The 16881-nt window shown below is 38.1% G+C and overlaps 1 protein-coding gene across 1 annotated transcript in view; it reads right to left on the bottom strand.

Moving 5' to 3' along the window:
• Positions 1-646: 646 nt before the first annotated feature.
• ERICH6 (glutamate rich 6) overlaps positions 647-16881 on the bottom strand; it is a 51359-nt gene continuing 35124 nt past the window's right edge. Inside the window, 4 exon segments of the mRNA XM_037136149.2 lie at positions 647-910; positions 6000-6228; positions 8862-9017; positions 11020-11105. Of these exon segments, the coding sequence (XP_036992044.2) occupies positions 647-910; positions 6000-6228; positions 8862-9017; positions 11020-11105 (735 nt within the window).

Here is a 16881-nt window from a genome sequence, read left to right as displayed (position 1 = left end):
AGTGCTGGGCTGTCCGTGCAGATTCTGCACAGCCCTTCCCTGTCCCCTTGGAAGGGGAGATACGTAATGTTCCAGAATCCTTTGCCGGTAGCTCTTGTTACAATTCCCAGCAAGCGGTGCCTGCCTGAGGTCTGCCAGGTGGGAGAGAAGCAGCAGCTGCCATTCATCCCTGGCAAAAGGGGTGGCCGTTCAGGCGGATGGCAGTTATTCCTGACTCTACGGCCAGGTGGCAGCTTCCAGAGGAGCCCCTGCCACTCTCTCATGTCAGTGCTGTTGGCTTCCTGGCTTCCTGGGATCCTCTCACTTCTAAGTTTCCTGAAAGCCAGCAGGGTTTTCCTTGGCCTTCACATTCCCAGCCTTTAAGATGGTTTTGGAAGCATCTAATCTCTCCCTGCTTTTTGTTTTCCTGATAATAGTCTAACTGATACAGACACGTTTGCTGATTTTATCCCTCTCTGGTGTCCTGAAAGTGAGTTGTTTGTTCTCCAAGCAAGAATGTAAACCAGTGAGGACTCAGGATGTGTTCTAAATTTATAACAAAGCATATTTCTTGTTCTTTTCTAGTCATTTTATATATGTTTCTTGAAATCTCCCATACCTCCTCCTAAAAAAATCAATGAAACAATGAAAGCATCTTCATTCTTAGTTAAGTTTTTTCATTTATTATAGCTGCTATTGCTGTTATTGTATCTTGCTTTATACCAGAATTGTGACAAAGGGCCATTAGTTTTACAGAAAGTGAAGAAAGGTAAGACGGTTGCTTAAATTTTTCCCAAACCTGGCCAGACGGGAAATTCACACATCCTTCAAGTTTATGAAACAGGCGTCGAATCTTTATTAAAGTGGCCAGCAGAAGAAGGTCATCCTTGTTGATGTAGCGGTGAACTGGAATCTCCTCAGGGTTTGTTAGCTTTCCAGCAAAGAGAAAGAGAAGGGAAGCTGAGGATCTAATAGTGGGAATGGTCCCTGTGGGCCGAGGCCAGTGGCTACACTGATTTGGGGTTGGATTCCCTCTTGAGTCTGATTATAAGCAGGGGCAGTGGTGTTACTCTAACCTGAAATTCTGTGGAGACTTGAGAGACCAGAGTAGGTCAGAGGAAATGATTCAGATACTTTCAAATGCTTACAATTTATTCAAGGAACTTAACCAGCATGTACTAGGGGAGCACAGAGATGCTGCAAACACAGTTTCTTCCCTGGGAAGTGCCCTGTAGGAGCCCATGTTGTGAGCACCAGCTTGGAGGCGAATGGGGCACTGAGGGGCAACCTTCCACAGAGGAGGCAGCACCTGAGCTGGGTTTTCAAGAAGGACTAGAAGGACTAAAACTCTTCCTTCTCCTGAAAGGTGCCCCTACCTCCAGGAGGCTGGTCCACATTACCCTGTCCATGACCCTTCCTCTGCCCCTGCTCTCCTCACTTCCTCATAGCCTTTGATTCAGGCTGACGTCTGTTTGCAGCTGCAGGAAGGTGAATGGACCTGCTAGCACAGCCTTGCCTGAGAAGTTTCCAGTTTGCAGCTTCAGGACCAGCCTAGAGGGGTGTTCAGTGGGGCAGACTAGATAGAAGCTGAATTACTGCCTTCTGTAAGCTGAGTGACCACTTGCCTGCAAAAGACACAAGAACTCACAATATCCTGCGTTTTCATCCCTCCCCGTGGAGAGAAAGGATGGAGGGAAGGAAGGGAGGGAAGGAGGAAGGAGTATGAGATGGATGAGTAACAAGAATGGATCAGCATTTTTTAACTTCCCTTCAATTCCAAATCTCATAATATGACAAAACTTTTTTGGAGGGGAATAATAGTTCTAGAAAATAGGAAAAAATTTTATCAGCAGAAATAATCTTGAGGAATTCCGAAAAACCAAAAAGCAGATAGGGGCCTTATCCAGAGTGATAAATGATTAAATGAAACCACTAACCTAAAACACACACATTCTGAGCTCAAAGTCAAACAGAAATGAGAAGCAGGAGGGGCCCTGAGGCAAATGTTAGAATAACAGTGTGGGAGGAAGCCCTTGCCTCCCCCTGCATCAAGCCTGGCACTGGGGCTCACCTTCGACCCCTCCAGAGCACATACAACTTCACTGAAGTCATCAGAAGCAGACTTCAGTTAGCAGAACGTGCAGGAAAACAGGGATTCTCAACCACAAAAATGAACACAGAACCGAGAACCACCACACATTTGAGGAATTTTGGCTCCGTGACAGAGGTACCAAATTTACCTATCAAAGATGCTTATGTTCGTTCAAGGAAACAGAATTAGTAGTCAGAGGAAGACTTTAGAACATACACAGTTAACATTTTCTGAAGGATTTGAGAGGGTTATTGTTGTCAAGGAAAAGAAGTAACTGGAGGACTTGGGAGTTAATTCTATACATATGAAATATATAGGTAAAAATTTTAGAGTAACCAAAATAGAACATATTAACAGACTGATTTTATTAGGTTGCGGAAAGCAGCAAAATCCATCTATATGTGTTTACAAGAAACACATCCAACTTGAAACTAGATTAAAAGGCCATTGCACCATTGAAACTAGAATGCACCAAGCAAGTGAAAGAAAGCAGGTAGAAATTTAACATCAGATGGAACAGCATTTAAGCCAAAGGCCATTCATTAAAAAGGGAAATTGGGAATAATTTTAAATTATAAACATGTTTATAAAAATTATAAAAAATAAACATGTTTATTTTAAAAATAAACATGTATGTTTAACTATCCCTGACTGAGTATTTAGTTGATGCCAAGCACCACGCATAGTACTTTGCATTCTCATTGAATCTTTACGACAGTCGGAAAAGTAGGAATCGTTACCCTCATTTTATAGATGAAGTGTGACGGACAGACTGCCCCATGACATGACTGCTGCCAGACCCGTGAGCTAGACCTGGGCCAGGACAGAGACTGCTTCCCTCAGAGGCTGTCTGACTATAATCCACACTGTCCTTCTGATGTAAATAGTACCTCTCTTCTATGCCCCATGGTGTGCTGGTTCCTGGAACAGCCCTTGTCCTTACCTGGGCATTTTCCTTCACCTTGGTCTGTATAATTCTTTGGTGCCTGTCAAGCAGTGTGGAGGACATCCACATCCTCTGCCCCAGATGTACCTTGTATGTGAATTCCCCTTAATGAACTCTGTTAATTGCCAGACTGGAGTGGCCTGCCTCTTTCTTCAGCCTTTCACTGCCCATCAGTTTAAAAGGTAGATTTCTAGTCTTGGGGCTTTTTTCTGGGTCTGCCTGTACTAACACGAGGAAACTAAAGTTCAAGTTCACCCACTTAGCTAGAGGGCAGAGTTGAGATTTGAAATTATACCTTCTGTAACCTGAAGTCCATGTTCTTTTTTTGTTGTCATTAGTGTATATACATGTATTTCTTTTTTAAAAAATATATTTGATTGGTTATGCTATTACAGTTGTCCCGTTTTCCCCCTTCACTCCCCTCCACACTGCACACCCCCTGCCATCCACATTCCACACCTTTATTTCGTGCCCATGTGTCATACTTATAAGTTCTTTGGCTTCTATATTTCCCATACTATTCTTACCTCCCCCTGTCTATTTTCTACCTACCGGCTATGCTACTTATTCTCTGTACCTTCCCCCCTTTCTCCCTTTCCCACTCCCCTATTGATAACCCTCCATGTGATCTCAATTTCTGTGGTTCTGTTCCTGTTCTAGTTGTTTGCTTAGTTTGTTTTTGTTTTTGTTTTAGTTGTGGTTATTAATAACTGCAAGTTTTCTGTCATTTTACTGTACATGTTTTTTATCTTCTTTTTCTTAGGTAAATCCCTTTAACATTTCATATAATAAGTGCTTGGTGATGATGAACTCCTTTAACTTGATATTATCTAGGAAGCACTTCATCTGCCCTTCCATTCTAAATGATAGCTTTGATGCAGGATAGAGCAATCTTGGATGTAGGTCCTTGCCTTTCATGAGTTGGAATACTTCTTTACAGCCCCTTCTTGCCTGTAAGGTCTCTTTTCAGAAATCAGCTGACAGTCTGATGAGAACTCCTTTGTAAGTAACTGTCTTCTTTCCTCTTGCTGCTTTTAAGGTTCTCTCCTTATCTTTAATCTTGGGTAATTTAATGATGATGTGCCTTGGTGTGTTCCTTCTTGGGTCCACTTTCCTTGGGACTCTCTGAGCTTCCTGGACTTCCTGGAAGTCTTATTTCCTTCCCCAGATTGGGGAAGTTCTCCTTTATTATTTGTTCAAATAAGTTCTCAATTTCTTGGTCTTCCTATTTTCCTTCTGGTACTCCTATAATTTGGATGTTGGAATGTTTAAAGATGTCCTGGAGGTTCCTAAGCCTCTCCTCATTTTTTTCTGAATTCTTGTTTCTTCATTCTTTTCTGTTTGGTTGTTTCTTTCTTCATTCTGGTCCACTCCATTGATTTGAGTCCCAGTTTCCTTCCCATCACTATTGGTTCCCTCTACATTTTCTTTTATTTCACTTAGTGAAGCCTTCATTTTTTCATATAATTTGCAACCAAATTCAACCAGTTCTGTGAGCATCCTGATTACCAGTGTTTTGAACTGTGCATCTGATAGGTTAGCTACATCTTTGTCACTTAGTTGTATTTTTTCTGGAGCTTTGATCTGTTCTTTCATTGAGGCCCCCCTTTTTTTGTCTTGATATGCCTGTTACATAGTGAGGGGTGGAGCATTAGGTGTTCACCCGGGTGGGCAACCCATTTTGTTGCTCTGCATTGTGACACTGTATGTGGGGCAGGGGTCCGAGAAGGAAGAATGGTGCTTGTTCTGCTCTCCGCCAGATTTCAGTCACTTCCCCTGCTTCCCACAAGTAATTTCAGCCCTTCTGGTGCTGATTTCTGTGTGGGTGGGCTTGTGTACATTCTAGGACCCTGTGGGTCTCTCAGGCAAACTCTCCTGTGAGGCTGGGAGTCGTTCTTGGCACCTCAACCCCCACAGGTGTTTACAATCAGTGATTTGAGGCTTTATTTACCGGCGTTGGGGCCCTGGGTTGCGCGGTCTGTTTCACTCCCCGGTTTTGCCTGATTTATCTGTGTATAAATGTGGAACTGCCCCAGTCTGCCAGCCGCCTTGCACACTGCATCCTGCCCACAATCCGCCTTACTGGGTCCACCAGCCGCTGCTTTGCTGCAAGCCCTCTCCACCCCTTCTACAGGTCTGGATGAATGTGTCTTCTTTAACTCTTTCATTGTTTGACTTCCATATAGTTCAATTTTCTGTCAGTACTGGTTGTTTTTTGTTTTTAAATTTCAGAGATGCTGAGATTTAAATTGTTTCAGGTCCTTATTTTGGTTGTATGAGGAGGCACAGTGTCTATCTATGCCTCCATCTTGGCCGAAGTTGAAGTCCTTGTTCTTAACCAATGCACAGTATTGTCAGTTACTGAAAGTGTACTCTGGACCATGCCCTGGGCAGGATAGAGGAATCAGTAAGACAGAGATCCTGTAATTCAGGAGCTCACCACCAGTAAGGAAAGTGGCTGTGAGGGCAATTATAGAAGTATGGCTCAGCAAGCACAGGAACGGAGGTGAGTTTTGTGGACACCCCAGAGAAGGACACGACTGACCCTCATTTGGCCAAGGGCTAGGCAGTCTGGAAGTGTCTCCAACAAAATAGGGCTTATGCTTGGCCTTGAACATGATTAGAACCCAGGCCTCCTGACTTAGCTCATGGCTTTCTATCATAGTACAGAGAAAAGCAAACACAAGAAAAAATCCTAAAACCAAACCCTGAAAGCAGCACTGTATAGTCGCAGAGTAAACACTAGGTAACTGTTGCTTGGATCCAAGTCTGAATTAGAAGGAATTTCTGAGGGTGAAGAAACAATTTATAAGACTCCCTCAACCCCATATGAAACTTTCCCATATGTGTTTTTAAATTGAATTCCAAAATTCTTAGTGGATGGTAGATGACACACAAGTATAATTTATCAGTAATAACACTAACAAAAGTTATTTTATTATTATTCTAAATGCTTTAACTGTTTTTTTAAAATGTACCTACCTTCACTTTGGTTCCGACATTGATCCTTGCCTGTTGGCCCATTGCTAGGAAAGTGATTGAAATCTTGTCTTGTTCTAAGATGCGCATTCCAACATAATGGTTCAAAGCCAGGAAGACAGGCTTAAATGAAACAAAGGATGAGGGAGCAACAGAACTTGACCAATTCCAAGCCCTTATTCTGTTGCCGGCTTGATCTGAATATTGGCCTCCCAAGATATTGATGTATATCCTGGGAAGAAATAATATTAACAATTGCAAACAGAAACATTGTAATTCAACTCTGAAATTCGCCCTGACATTTGCTAACCAAGGGGGAGTAGTAGTCTATGCTAGCCAATGGCCTATAAATGACAGAAAACCTCAGGTGATAAGACTGTGACAGAATTCTATACTAATTTGAAGTACTGAGTTTAATTCAAGACCTGATAAACAAAAATGGGTCTCATGGGTGGAACTGGGATGGTAAAGGGATCTGGAAAATGATATGCTGGGAAGAAGGATGAAGCAGGGTTTTAGTCTGGACAAGAAGAAATACAGGAGAGTAGGCTATACGTGAAAGATGGGAGAAGACCAGTGCTTAGATTTTCACCAGGCCCAAATGAAGACCAGGGAGTGTATGCTTTGGGGAAAGCCAATTTGGCCTCAGTACAAGTGTTTTCTAACAGCATTGGCACCTGGGAGTCAGGAAGCCTGGGAAGCCTCTCATCAGGGCCAGGTGTGGGCGGAAGAGGCTCAGGGGACATCTCTGAAATCACTATGGTGGATAGGGCTTTGTAACGGAACAGAAGGCGGAACTTATGAGCTGGGCTCCCCAGTCTCTTAGCATCACTGATGCCACACTTTACTGCAAACATACACATTTAGCTCTGCACAGTCTGCAAGCTAGTGGCACTAATGCTTCCCATTCTTCTCAGTTACATCCTTCTCATACTCTCTCACCTTCTTCCAACTTGGATCACCATCCCTTTCTTTAGGAGACAGAATATGTAGAGCTCTGGGTACTCAGAAAGTTGGCTTAATTTAATAATGAATTATTTTTTAAAAGCTATATCGGCCCTGGCTAGTGTGGCTTAGTGGATTGAGCGCCAGCCTGTCAACCAAAGGGTCACTGGTTCGATTCCCAATCAGGGCTCATGCCTAGGTTGTGGGCCAGGTCCCCAGATGGAGGCATGAGGCAACCACACATTGATGTTTCTCTCCTTCTCTTTCTCCCTCCCTTTCTCTAAAAATAAATAAATAAAATCTTTTTAAAAGGAATATCTCTTAATATACAACTGACTTCAAAATTTAAAAAAAAAAAAAAAACAACTAGGTGAGTTGGCAATGAGTGACCCGTAAGTAAAATCATTAACATCTTATTTCCCTACCGATAAGTGGTAGTAATCTAATAGCAAAAGTACAAATGGGAAATTGAGGTGATTATTTTATTGTAGCTGGGAAGTAGCATACAGAATTATCTGGATAAATTATTTATTTGATAAACATTCTTTGAGTCTATATCATGTACAGATACATGCTATATAGCAGCAAAGACCCAGGATTTGCATTCAAAGATCTTTAGTCCAGCAGGTCAGGTAGAGGTCTCTTTCACAAGAGGCAGCTAGAAAAAGTTACATCCATATCAAGGAATCATGTCAGAGGGCCCAAGAGTTGAGTTAGTGGTTCAGAGGGCTTTATTGACATGGAAAAGTCCTAGAAACTAACGAATATCTGGTGATAATTAATGTAGTGCTCCAACAAATGTAATACAGAGTTGCTCTTGAGCCCCAAAGGGTAAGTAAAAATTGTCCAATATACAAGGAGATAATGGATTGATTACTGCACTGGACTACAAACACAAATAGCTTTCTGTGTCCTAACTCTCTCAAGTTCTGACCGTGTCCAAACTTTCATGCAATTGGCAGAATTTCTCAGGATGAGACTGTTATACCTCTAAATAATGTAAAGAGAGAGAATAACTCTTTCTGAAAAGCTCAAAAAGTTTAAATTGTATTTGAAGTTAGAATCTAAATTTTATTTGCTCATAAATGAAATAATATGAAGTCAGAGTAGATAAGTTAGTGGATAAAAATGGGATCGAAATCTCAATTTCCCTAGATATTTTGTTTGCATGTTATCTTTGTTGGTTGTGGTTACAGGAAGTTACTAGTTAGAAGTATATCTCCAACAATGACAACCTAGTGTAGCACCTGTGCACTATAAATGATTTCCTCAGATGAGGCAGTATAATATTATTAGGACACAGATTCTAGAGAGACTCTCTGAATCCATATTCCAAATCCCTAGGGTGACTTTATAATTTATATAAAGTTTTTATAATATTGAAATTATATACTGCATATTTTCTTTCTGTTTATAGAAAGAATATGATGAACTTTGTTTTATAAATTTGCCTAGGATTTTTCCATTGAGAAGCACACAGAAAGGTATAAATCAAATATTTCTCTGAGTTACAAATTACTATCTAAGGACCACTGACTTAAAGAAATTTTCTTAGAGCCATTTTATCATTTAAAAGGAGAAATAAAATGTCATTATAAGATGAATATGTTCTGGGAATCTAATGTAGAGCATAGTAATTATACTTAATAATACTATGTTATAGTCATAAGTTTCTAACAGAGTATACATGAAATGTTCTCAATACTAAAAAATGATAATTAGGTGGCATGGTGCAGGTGTTAGCTATGGTGGCAATCATTCTGCAGTTTTTAAGTGTATCAAATCAACATGATTGTACACCTTTAAATTAGACAACATTGTATGTCAATTATATCTCAGTAAAGTTGGAAAAAATGAAGGGAAAAATAGTTTCACAAACTCAAACAGCACAATGGCAGCAGGAGGAAACTAGAAGCCTACCAGACATTTCCATTGGGATGATAGCAGGAACTTCTGCCAAAAGAATTCAGCACCGCCAGGATGGCAGGGTTAGAGGGCATGTCGTCTTGGACTATACACGTGAAACCGTTAGTCTTGTTGGGCACTCGGATGATGGCTAGGTTTCCAGATGGGTAGCTGAGATCAGATAAGGTCATTGTTCTAATGGTCTTTGATTATTCCAGGAATAAATTCAATTTATGAGAGTTCTTTGAAAATGTAAAGCATTCTGAAAAATGGGAAGTACTGTTTTTTATTCTAAAAATGTTATGCTTTTCATGTGGATCAAAATATAGTTATAACACACAAACAACCCTCAACATAATACTAGCAAATGGAATCTAGCATATCTAAAAAGGATTATGTACCATAACAAAATGGAATTTATCCCAGGAGTACAAGGTTGGTTTAATATTTGAAAATCAATTAATGAGATAGACTGTATTGACAGAATAAAGAGCGAATAAGAAAACATAATAAAGCCCTAAGCAGTGTGGCCCAGATGGTTGGGTGTTATCCCGTAAAATGAAAGGTCGCTGTCTTGATTCTTGGTCAGGGCACATGCCTGGGTTGCAGGCCTGGTCCCAATTTGGGGCATGTGGGATAGGCAACAGACTGATGTTTCTTTCCCTCTCTGTCATAAATTCCCCTCTCTCTAAAAAAAATAAATAAAATCTCTAAAAAATAAAACATAATAAAGACTGAGTGTTTTCCCTTTAAGATCAGGAACTAAACAAAAAAGTCCACTCTCCCCATTTCTATTCAGTGTTGCACTAAAGGGTCTAGTCACAGCAATTTTATCAAAGAGAAGAAATGCAAGACATCCAGACTGAAAATGGAAGAAGTAAAACGATACCTATTTTCAGAACACATGCTCTTGTATACAGAAAGTCCTAAGGACTCTGCAAAACAATATGTTAGAACGAATGAGTTTAGTAATGTTGTTGGCTACAAGAGCAACCTATAAAAACAAATGGTATTGCTACACTTTACCAGTGAACATTCCAAAAGTGAAATTAAGAAAGCAATTTCATTTACATGCCATCAAAAGGAATCAAATATACTGAGGATAATTTACTGACTGCTAATACTTAGTCCTATCTAAACTGACCAGAAGTCCAGAGATGAAGGAAACACAAGATTGATAACGAATCATTTTGAAAATGAGCCAGAGTCTTCAAGAGTTAAGATTTAAAGTCAGGGCGTGAAGTGATAACTATCAATAATAATAAAAGTTGCAGCAGTTATTTCAAAGTTATTGGTCCAATTAAAGCAAAACTGACACTCTTTCTCATAGTGTCTAGGGAACTAAAACTTCATTACACTACTTATGCCATGAAAGTCATTCTTTGGATTTATTATTGAGGTTTGACTAAACGTTTAGGAATCTATACTAAAAATGACTTTCTCTTACACAGTGAGGCCCTTAATTCACCAAAAAGCCCTCCTTATTTTATATTTTTTCCTAAAAATATTAAATAGGCTTTATGTCAAAATACCAAGTGACCTGGCCATCAGGAAGAAGTTCAAGTAATGGATAACTTAGTGTTCTGCAAAATGGATATTGAATTTTTGTATTAAAAAATGACATGCTGCTCATGGATGTGCAAACTGCTATACATTTTTCTGGGAGCAAAATCTACCAAAGCTTTAAAATGTCCATAGCTCCTTACCTAGATTTTCTACCCTTAGGTGTTTAATTCAAGGAAATAAGTGATAAGTGTGCAAGGAAATGTGCACAAAGCTATTCGTTTAGCTGTTGTACATAATAGCAAAAAACCTTTGTTCAGTAACAAGGGACATGTTAAATGAATTATATATTTCTATAATGAAATGCCATGTGGCTAGAAAATGGTGTTATATCTCTGTATTTATTGTATATTACATACCCATAACATTATGTATTGTATAAAATATGTAAAGGGGGCAAGTTATAAAGTAGGAGTAGCTGAAAAACTGATTAAAAAATATTATATGTGCATAGAAAAAAGTAAGAAAACATGAAAAGATGTTAAGTTTTTCTTTAGGTGGTAGAATTTGGGGATATATCTATTTTTAAAATAGTTTTCTATGTATTTTTTCTTTGTCTTTTTGTGAATAGATAAAGCTAATGAAAGTAACTTGTTGCTAGAAAGGATACAATATTTGCGTTGTTCCATCTGGAAATGAAGTTAGAAACTTGCTCCCATGTTTGTAGTTCTTCTCCAAGAGCTCATTTCTCACAATCTATAAATTACACAAAATAAAAGGACACTTACGTGTTAACTTTTTAAGATAGAATGCATTAAGTGTGACAACAGACATCCTTTGCTTGCTAGACAGTTATACACACCATTTCTTAATTTAAATGTTTTGCCCCGCTTCAGCAACAGGGAAAATCCTTAGGAATTATTAGAGATGGTCCCTAAACCCTACAGATAAATTGATAAAACTAATCTGACATTATGTATCTGTTTGGAGGGTTTTTGTTTTAATTTACGCACATACCACTATAAAAACGAAACAAAACAGAAGATAAAAGTCAGCCCTGCTATAATGAAAATATTCTATATCTTGATTGTAGTGGTGGTTACATAACTGACAAAATTCATACAGCTGTACATCCAAAGAAGGTACATTTTTTCTCTAGATAAGTTATACTTCAGTAAACTGACTTTATACCCCAGTAGCAGCTGCAGCATCTGGTGTCTCCTCAAGGTTGATCTTGAAGTTCATCTGAGTACAATGCTAGTGAAGTGTGAAAAGATGAAGAAAGAAATACAGGGAGCTATTCTTTATTTTATCTCCAAGTTTAACTCTCTTACAGGTAATACTTCATAGGGAGATGAAATGTCCCCCAACAATATTTAATGATAAAATAAAGATTGAATTTGATTCTATTTATTTTTAACCCTGAATTGTGATACAATGGATACAAGAATTCCTAGGGCTAACCAGTGAAACAACCTAAATTTTAATGTAAATGTTGCGATTTATGTTAGAAGATAATATATTTTTCACTTTTAAAAATTATGAAATATGGCCCTGGCTGCTGTGGCTCAGTGGACTGAGTGCTGACCTGTGAACCAAAGGGTTACCAGTTCGATTCCCAGTCAGGGCACATGCCTGGGTTGCAGGCCAGGTTCTTGGTGGAGGGTGCCTAAGAGGCAACCACACATTGATGTTTCTCACTCTCTCCCTCCCTTCCCCTTGCTCCAAAAACAAATAATAAAAATAATCCTAAAAATAAAAAAATTTTAAAAAGACATTTTAAAATGATTATGAAATACATTCAGATTAAGTGCTAAAACATGCTATTTTGTTAATCAGTAATTATAAAGTCCTGCATTATCACCACCCAAGTCAAGAAAGAGAACAACTGATACTGTAGAAGCCCCCAGTATGTCTATCCCAGTCAGTATCCTTCACAGACATAACCACTAGTCTCATTTCAAAGTAATTTCTTTGCTTTCATAATTTCTAAACAATATAGTTCAATTATTCCCAGTTTGAATTTTACACAAATGGAATCATATGTTATATATTTTTAATATTTTACTTTTCTGTCAACATTGTTTCATACATGTCCAAGTGTATAGCTGTAGTCCAATAGCTTTCATGTGTATGTTAGAAACAATGATACTGTGAACATTCTTATGAATGTATGCCGATATTCAGTGCCCATGGATATTAAACACAGAGGTGGAATTTCTGAATCCCGAGATGATGCCAAAATGATTTCCAAGTCATACCAATTTACATTCCCACTAGAGGCAAATAATAGTGATTGTTGCTCTATATCCTTTCCAACACAGTTCTATCACAGTTAACTTTTTTTTTTGCCAATATGGTAGATATGTACTGATCTCTAATTTTGATTTTAATTTTCCTTTCCCAGGTTACCCAGGAGGTTGAGCTCCTTTACATATGTTTATAGATCAGTTGAATTTTCTCCTTTGAGAAGTATGAATGGTTTTTGAGCCCATTTTCTATTAGGTGGAATTTTTTCCATGTCTTTTTACATTTAGGATATAAGCTCTTTGTATGTCACATGTGCTAAAATATTTACCCTTTCTTGATTGTCTTTCCCAACTTTAATTAATCAAATCTTTTATGGACACTGCTCTTTTCATCAGTTAGTAAATTTTTCCTTAACCAGAAGTAACAAAGCTATTCTCCTATATAAAATAAATCCTTGTAGTTTTGCAGTTCACATTGAGGTGTTTAACCCGCTTGGAATTGATTTTTACATATGATGTGAATAGTGGTTCCAATTTCACTAAAAAATAAGGATAATTGACTCTCCCAGCACCATGTATTGAGAAGATTCTTCTTCCTCCATTACCATGGAGTGCCACTGCCGTTGTAAATCGGACGTTTACGCATGCCTGAGTCTGCTTCTGGACTCTGTTCTTTGTTTATTCTACCGTAACATGACACTGTCTTAATTACTGTATTTTGTAATAGATCTTAATATCTAGTAGAGCATGTCCCTCCCTCCCGGCCTTCTGCTCAGGACTGTTTATATTTTTATGTAAATTTTAGAATCAGATGAGGTCAGTACCCCCCTTTTCTTAACATACATAAATATCCAATCCTGTTAGAATTTGAAATTTGGAAGAATGTTATCTTTAAAATAGTTAATCTTCCAATATGTGAACAAATTTGTTAAATGGGTTGTTCAAATATTCTATTTTATTATTGCTCCTGTTTGATCGAATAGTCTTCTCAATTGTGACAGCGGTTGGTAAAAGTATCTCATTATGATCATGGATTTAAATTTTTTCTTTTATTTCTATAAATTTTTTTTACATATTTTGAGGCTATGTTAATATGGGAATATATTTGTAATGTTATATCTTCCTAGTGGATTAAAACTTATATCATTGTGAAGTGATCCTCTTTATCCCTAGTAATGTTCTTTAGTATTTTCATGATATATTATTTTTATCAATTTATATCTAATCTTTTTGTATCCTTATATTTTAGATGTATCTTTTATAAACAGTAAATGGTTGAAATTAAAAAAAAATTGACAGTCTTTGTTAACTCGAGTATTTAGTTTACAGTATTTATATACAATTACTGACAGTCCTTGATGTTTTCTATTTATCTCTTATTATCCATTTTTCTTTTCTCTTATCCTTTCTTAACTTTTGGGGGCATTTAAAATAAATTATCTTATTTTTTGCCCTACTTCTACTAACAGGGGGGTTATGCTCTCTGCTTCTGTTATTTTTCTGGCTACTCTAGAAATTTCAGCAAGCAAAGTTAATTTATCAAAGTCTGAATTAAGCTGTGTATTAGCCATGCTCCTAATGAAGGACTTTAGAACACTATAACTGGATTTAGCCTTCTTCCAAAATCAGGTACTATGTTGTCATTCATTTTTTTCTATCCTGTTTTATAAAATTCCATGATCCTTTATTATTATTATTGTTTTATCAGTCAACTTTTAGTTTTATCCATATATATCATACACTACTTTCTTTGCTCTTCATCTTTCTTGAATATCAGACTACCCAGTTACACAAAGAACATTCTTTAGAATTTCCTTTATGAGGGACTACTAGTGACAAACTGTTTTTGCCAAACAGTGTCTTTTGGGAGCATATTTTCTTGACTCGGTGCAGACTTCTAGATTGACTGTTACTTTCTTTCAGCACACTGAAGACATTTCATTGCCTTCCGGCTTCTGTTGTTGCTGTCAGGAGATGTTATAAGAGTATAAGGTTATTTTATGATCTTACTATTCTCCTTTAAACATAAATGGAACCTTTTTTTCTTCTGCTTTCAAGTTTTTCTTTCTTTGGTGTTCTGCCGTTTCACTGCGGAGTGTCTAGGAGTTACAAAAATAACCACCCTGCTTGGCGTTCATTGGACTTCTTAAATCCGTGGATCGGTTTCTTTTGTCAGTTCTGGAAAATTAGTCATTATCTCTTCAAATACAACCTCTGCCTGATTATCTTTCTTCTCTCCTAGGATTTTGAATAAAAACATTTCAGATCCCTCATTTTACTTTCAAATCATATATTCTCTTCAGTTTTCCTTACCTTTTTTTGTCCCCCCTGGTGAATTTTAATAATTTTTTAACCCTTTTCCCAAGTCATTAGTTCTATGTTTAATTGGCTCTAACCTGTGTTTAACTCTTATCTTTTAAGTTTTTTAAAATTTCAGTTGTTGTTTTCATTTCTATAAGTTTACATTTTCTTTTCAAACCTGTTTGTCACTTTATAGTTTTCTGTTCTATCCAAATATCTTGAAGCCAATTATTTCTTTTTATAAAAATAGTTATCCCTGTGCCACCCAACTTTCCAGCACACCCAAGCTGTTTGCAGTGGCTTTTTCATATGAATGACCTGACTTAGTTCACGCTTTATACTTTCCTAAAATCTCCCAAATAAGCTGCATCTGGCCCCAGTATGCCCTGTGCCTCCCACTAAGTGGCCGTGGGCCTGGCACTAGTAGCAGCTGGCCTTCGTTCACAACTTGGCCTCACCTGGGCACATCCACCTTGGCACAGGTAGCAGCTATCTGAAGATCACTTCGTAGCTCATGCCAGGAGGCCCCTGGCAGAGTACACGTGGTGGCTGACCTTGGCCTATACCTCCTGGGAGGCCCCAGAGCCAGCACACTCAGTGGGCAGCTGCAGACCACATTGAAGCATAACCACTCAACCACCTCTACAAGCAACACATTCAAAGGGCAGACTCAGTGGGCACCAGAATCCTGTTGAAGTAAGACCAGCTCTGTGAGGTGGTCCCCTGCACAGCTGATCCTCTGCCATGGTCAGAGGTTGGTGATCAGTGCTCTCAGCCAGTTTTGCAGTTGATCAGCCTGGAGGTAGATCCCATCCATTGTTGTGCCAACAGCAATGAAGGCTCAACTGTAAGAGAAATGTATGCTTAGCCAACATGATGGGTACACCTTAAATGCCCAGCTTGGGTGATCAGGGAGGCTGTGCCACTGGACCCTACAGAACACCCACTGTATTAGGCCATGCTACCAAGTCTTGGGGATGTAGCAGGCAGCCCTACCTAACATATAGAAACAAACATAGGAAGGACACCAAAATGAGAAGACAAAGAAACATGGCCCAATGAAAGAATGGAGCAAAACTCAAAAAAAAAACAAGAAAGAGCTTAACAGAATGGACATAAGCAACCTACTAGATGCAGAGTTCAAAAAACTTTATAAAAATGAGAACTTCAACAGCATAAAATGGACCAGTCAGAAATGAAGGATATATCACTGAAATGAAGAATTTACACAAAATCAACAGTGGAGTAGATGAAGCCAAGAATCAAACCAGCATTTTAGAATATATAAAAAAAAAAAACAGAGCAGCAAGAAGAAAAAAGAATACAAAAAAATGAGGATAGGGTAAGGAGCCTCTAGGACAACTTCAAGTGTACCAATATTTGCATCGTGGGGTGCCAGATGGAAAAATAGAGAGCAAAAAATTGAAAACTTATTTTAAAAAATGACAGAAAACTTCCCTAACTTGGTGAAGGAAATGAACACACAGATCCAGGAAATACAGAGAGTCCCAAACTAGATGAACACAAAGAGGCCCACACCAAGACACATCATAATTAAAATGCCAAAGGTTAACTACGAAAAGTGAATTTTAAAAGCAGCAAGAGAAAAGCAGTTTAATTACTTAAAAGGGAGCTCCCATAAGACTACTACTGGCTGACTTCTCAACAGAAACTTTGCAGGCCAGAGAGGTATTGATAAGAAATATTCAAAGTGATGAAAAGCAAGGACCTACAACCAAGATTACTCTATTATTTAGAATAATAGCTATTATTTAGCTATTATTTAGCAAAGCTATTATTTAGAATCAAAGGAATGATAAAGAGCTTTCCAGGCAAGAAAAATCTAAATGATTTCATCACCATCAAACCAGCACTATATGAAGTAACAAAGGGTCTTCTTTAAGAAGAATAAAAAAATAAAAAATATGAAGAATAAAATGGCAATAAATACATATCTATCAACAATGATCTAAATAACTAAA

The sequence above is a fragment of the Artibeus jamaicensis genome, unplaced genomic scaffold (genome assembly GCF_021234435.1).
Source record: "Artibeus jamaicensis isolate MK-2021 breed Jamaican fruit bat unplaced genomic scaffold, CSHL_Jam_final contig_466, whole genome shotgun sequence".
In the NCBI taxonomy this organism is placed as follows: domain Eukaryota; kingdom Metazoa; phylum Chordata; class Mammalia; order Chiroptera; family Phyllostomidae; genus Artibeus; species Artibeus jamaicensis.
The sequence above is the reverse complement of the archived record's forward strand: the minus strand, read 5'-3'. Positions and strand labels throughout refer to the sequence as shown.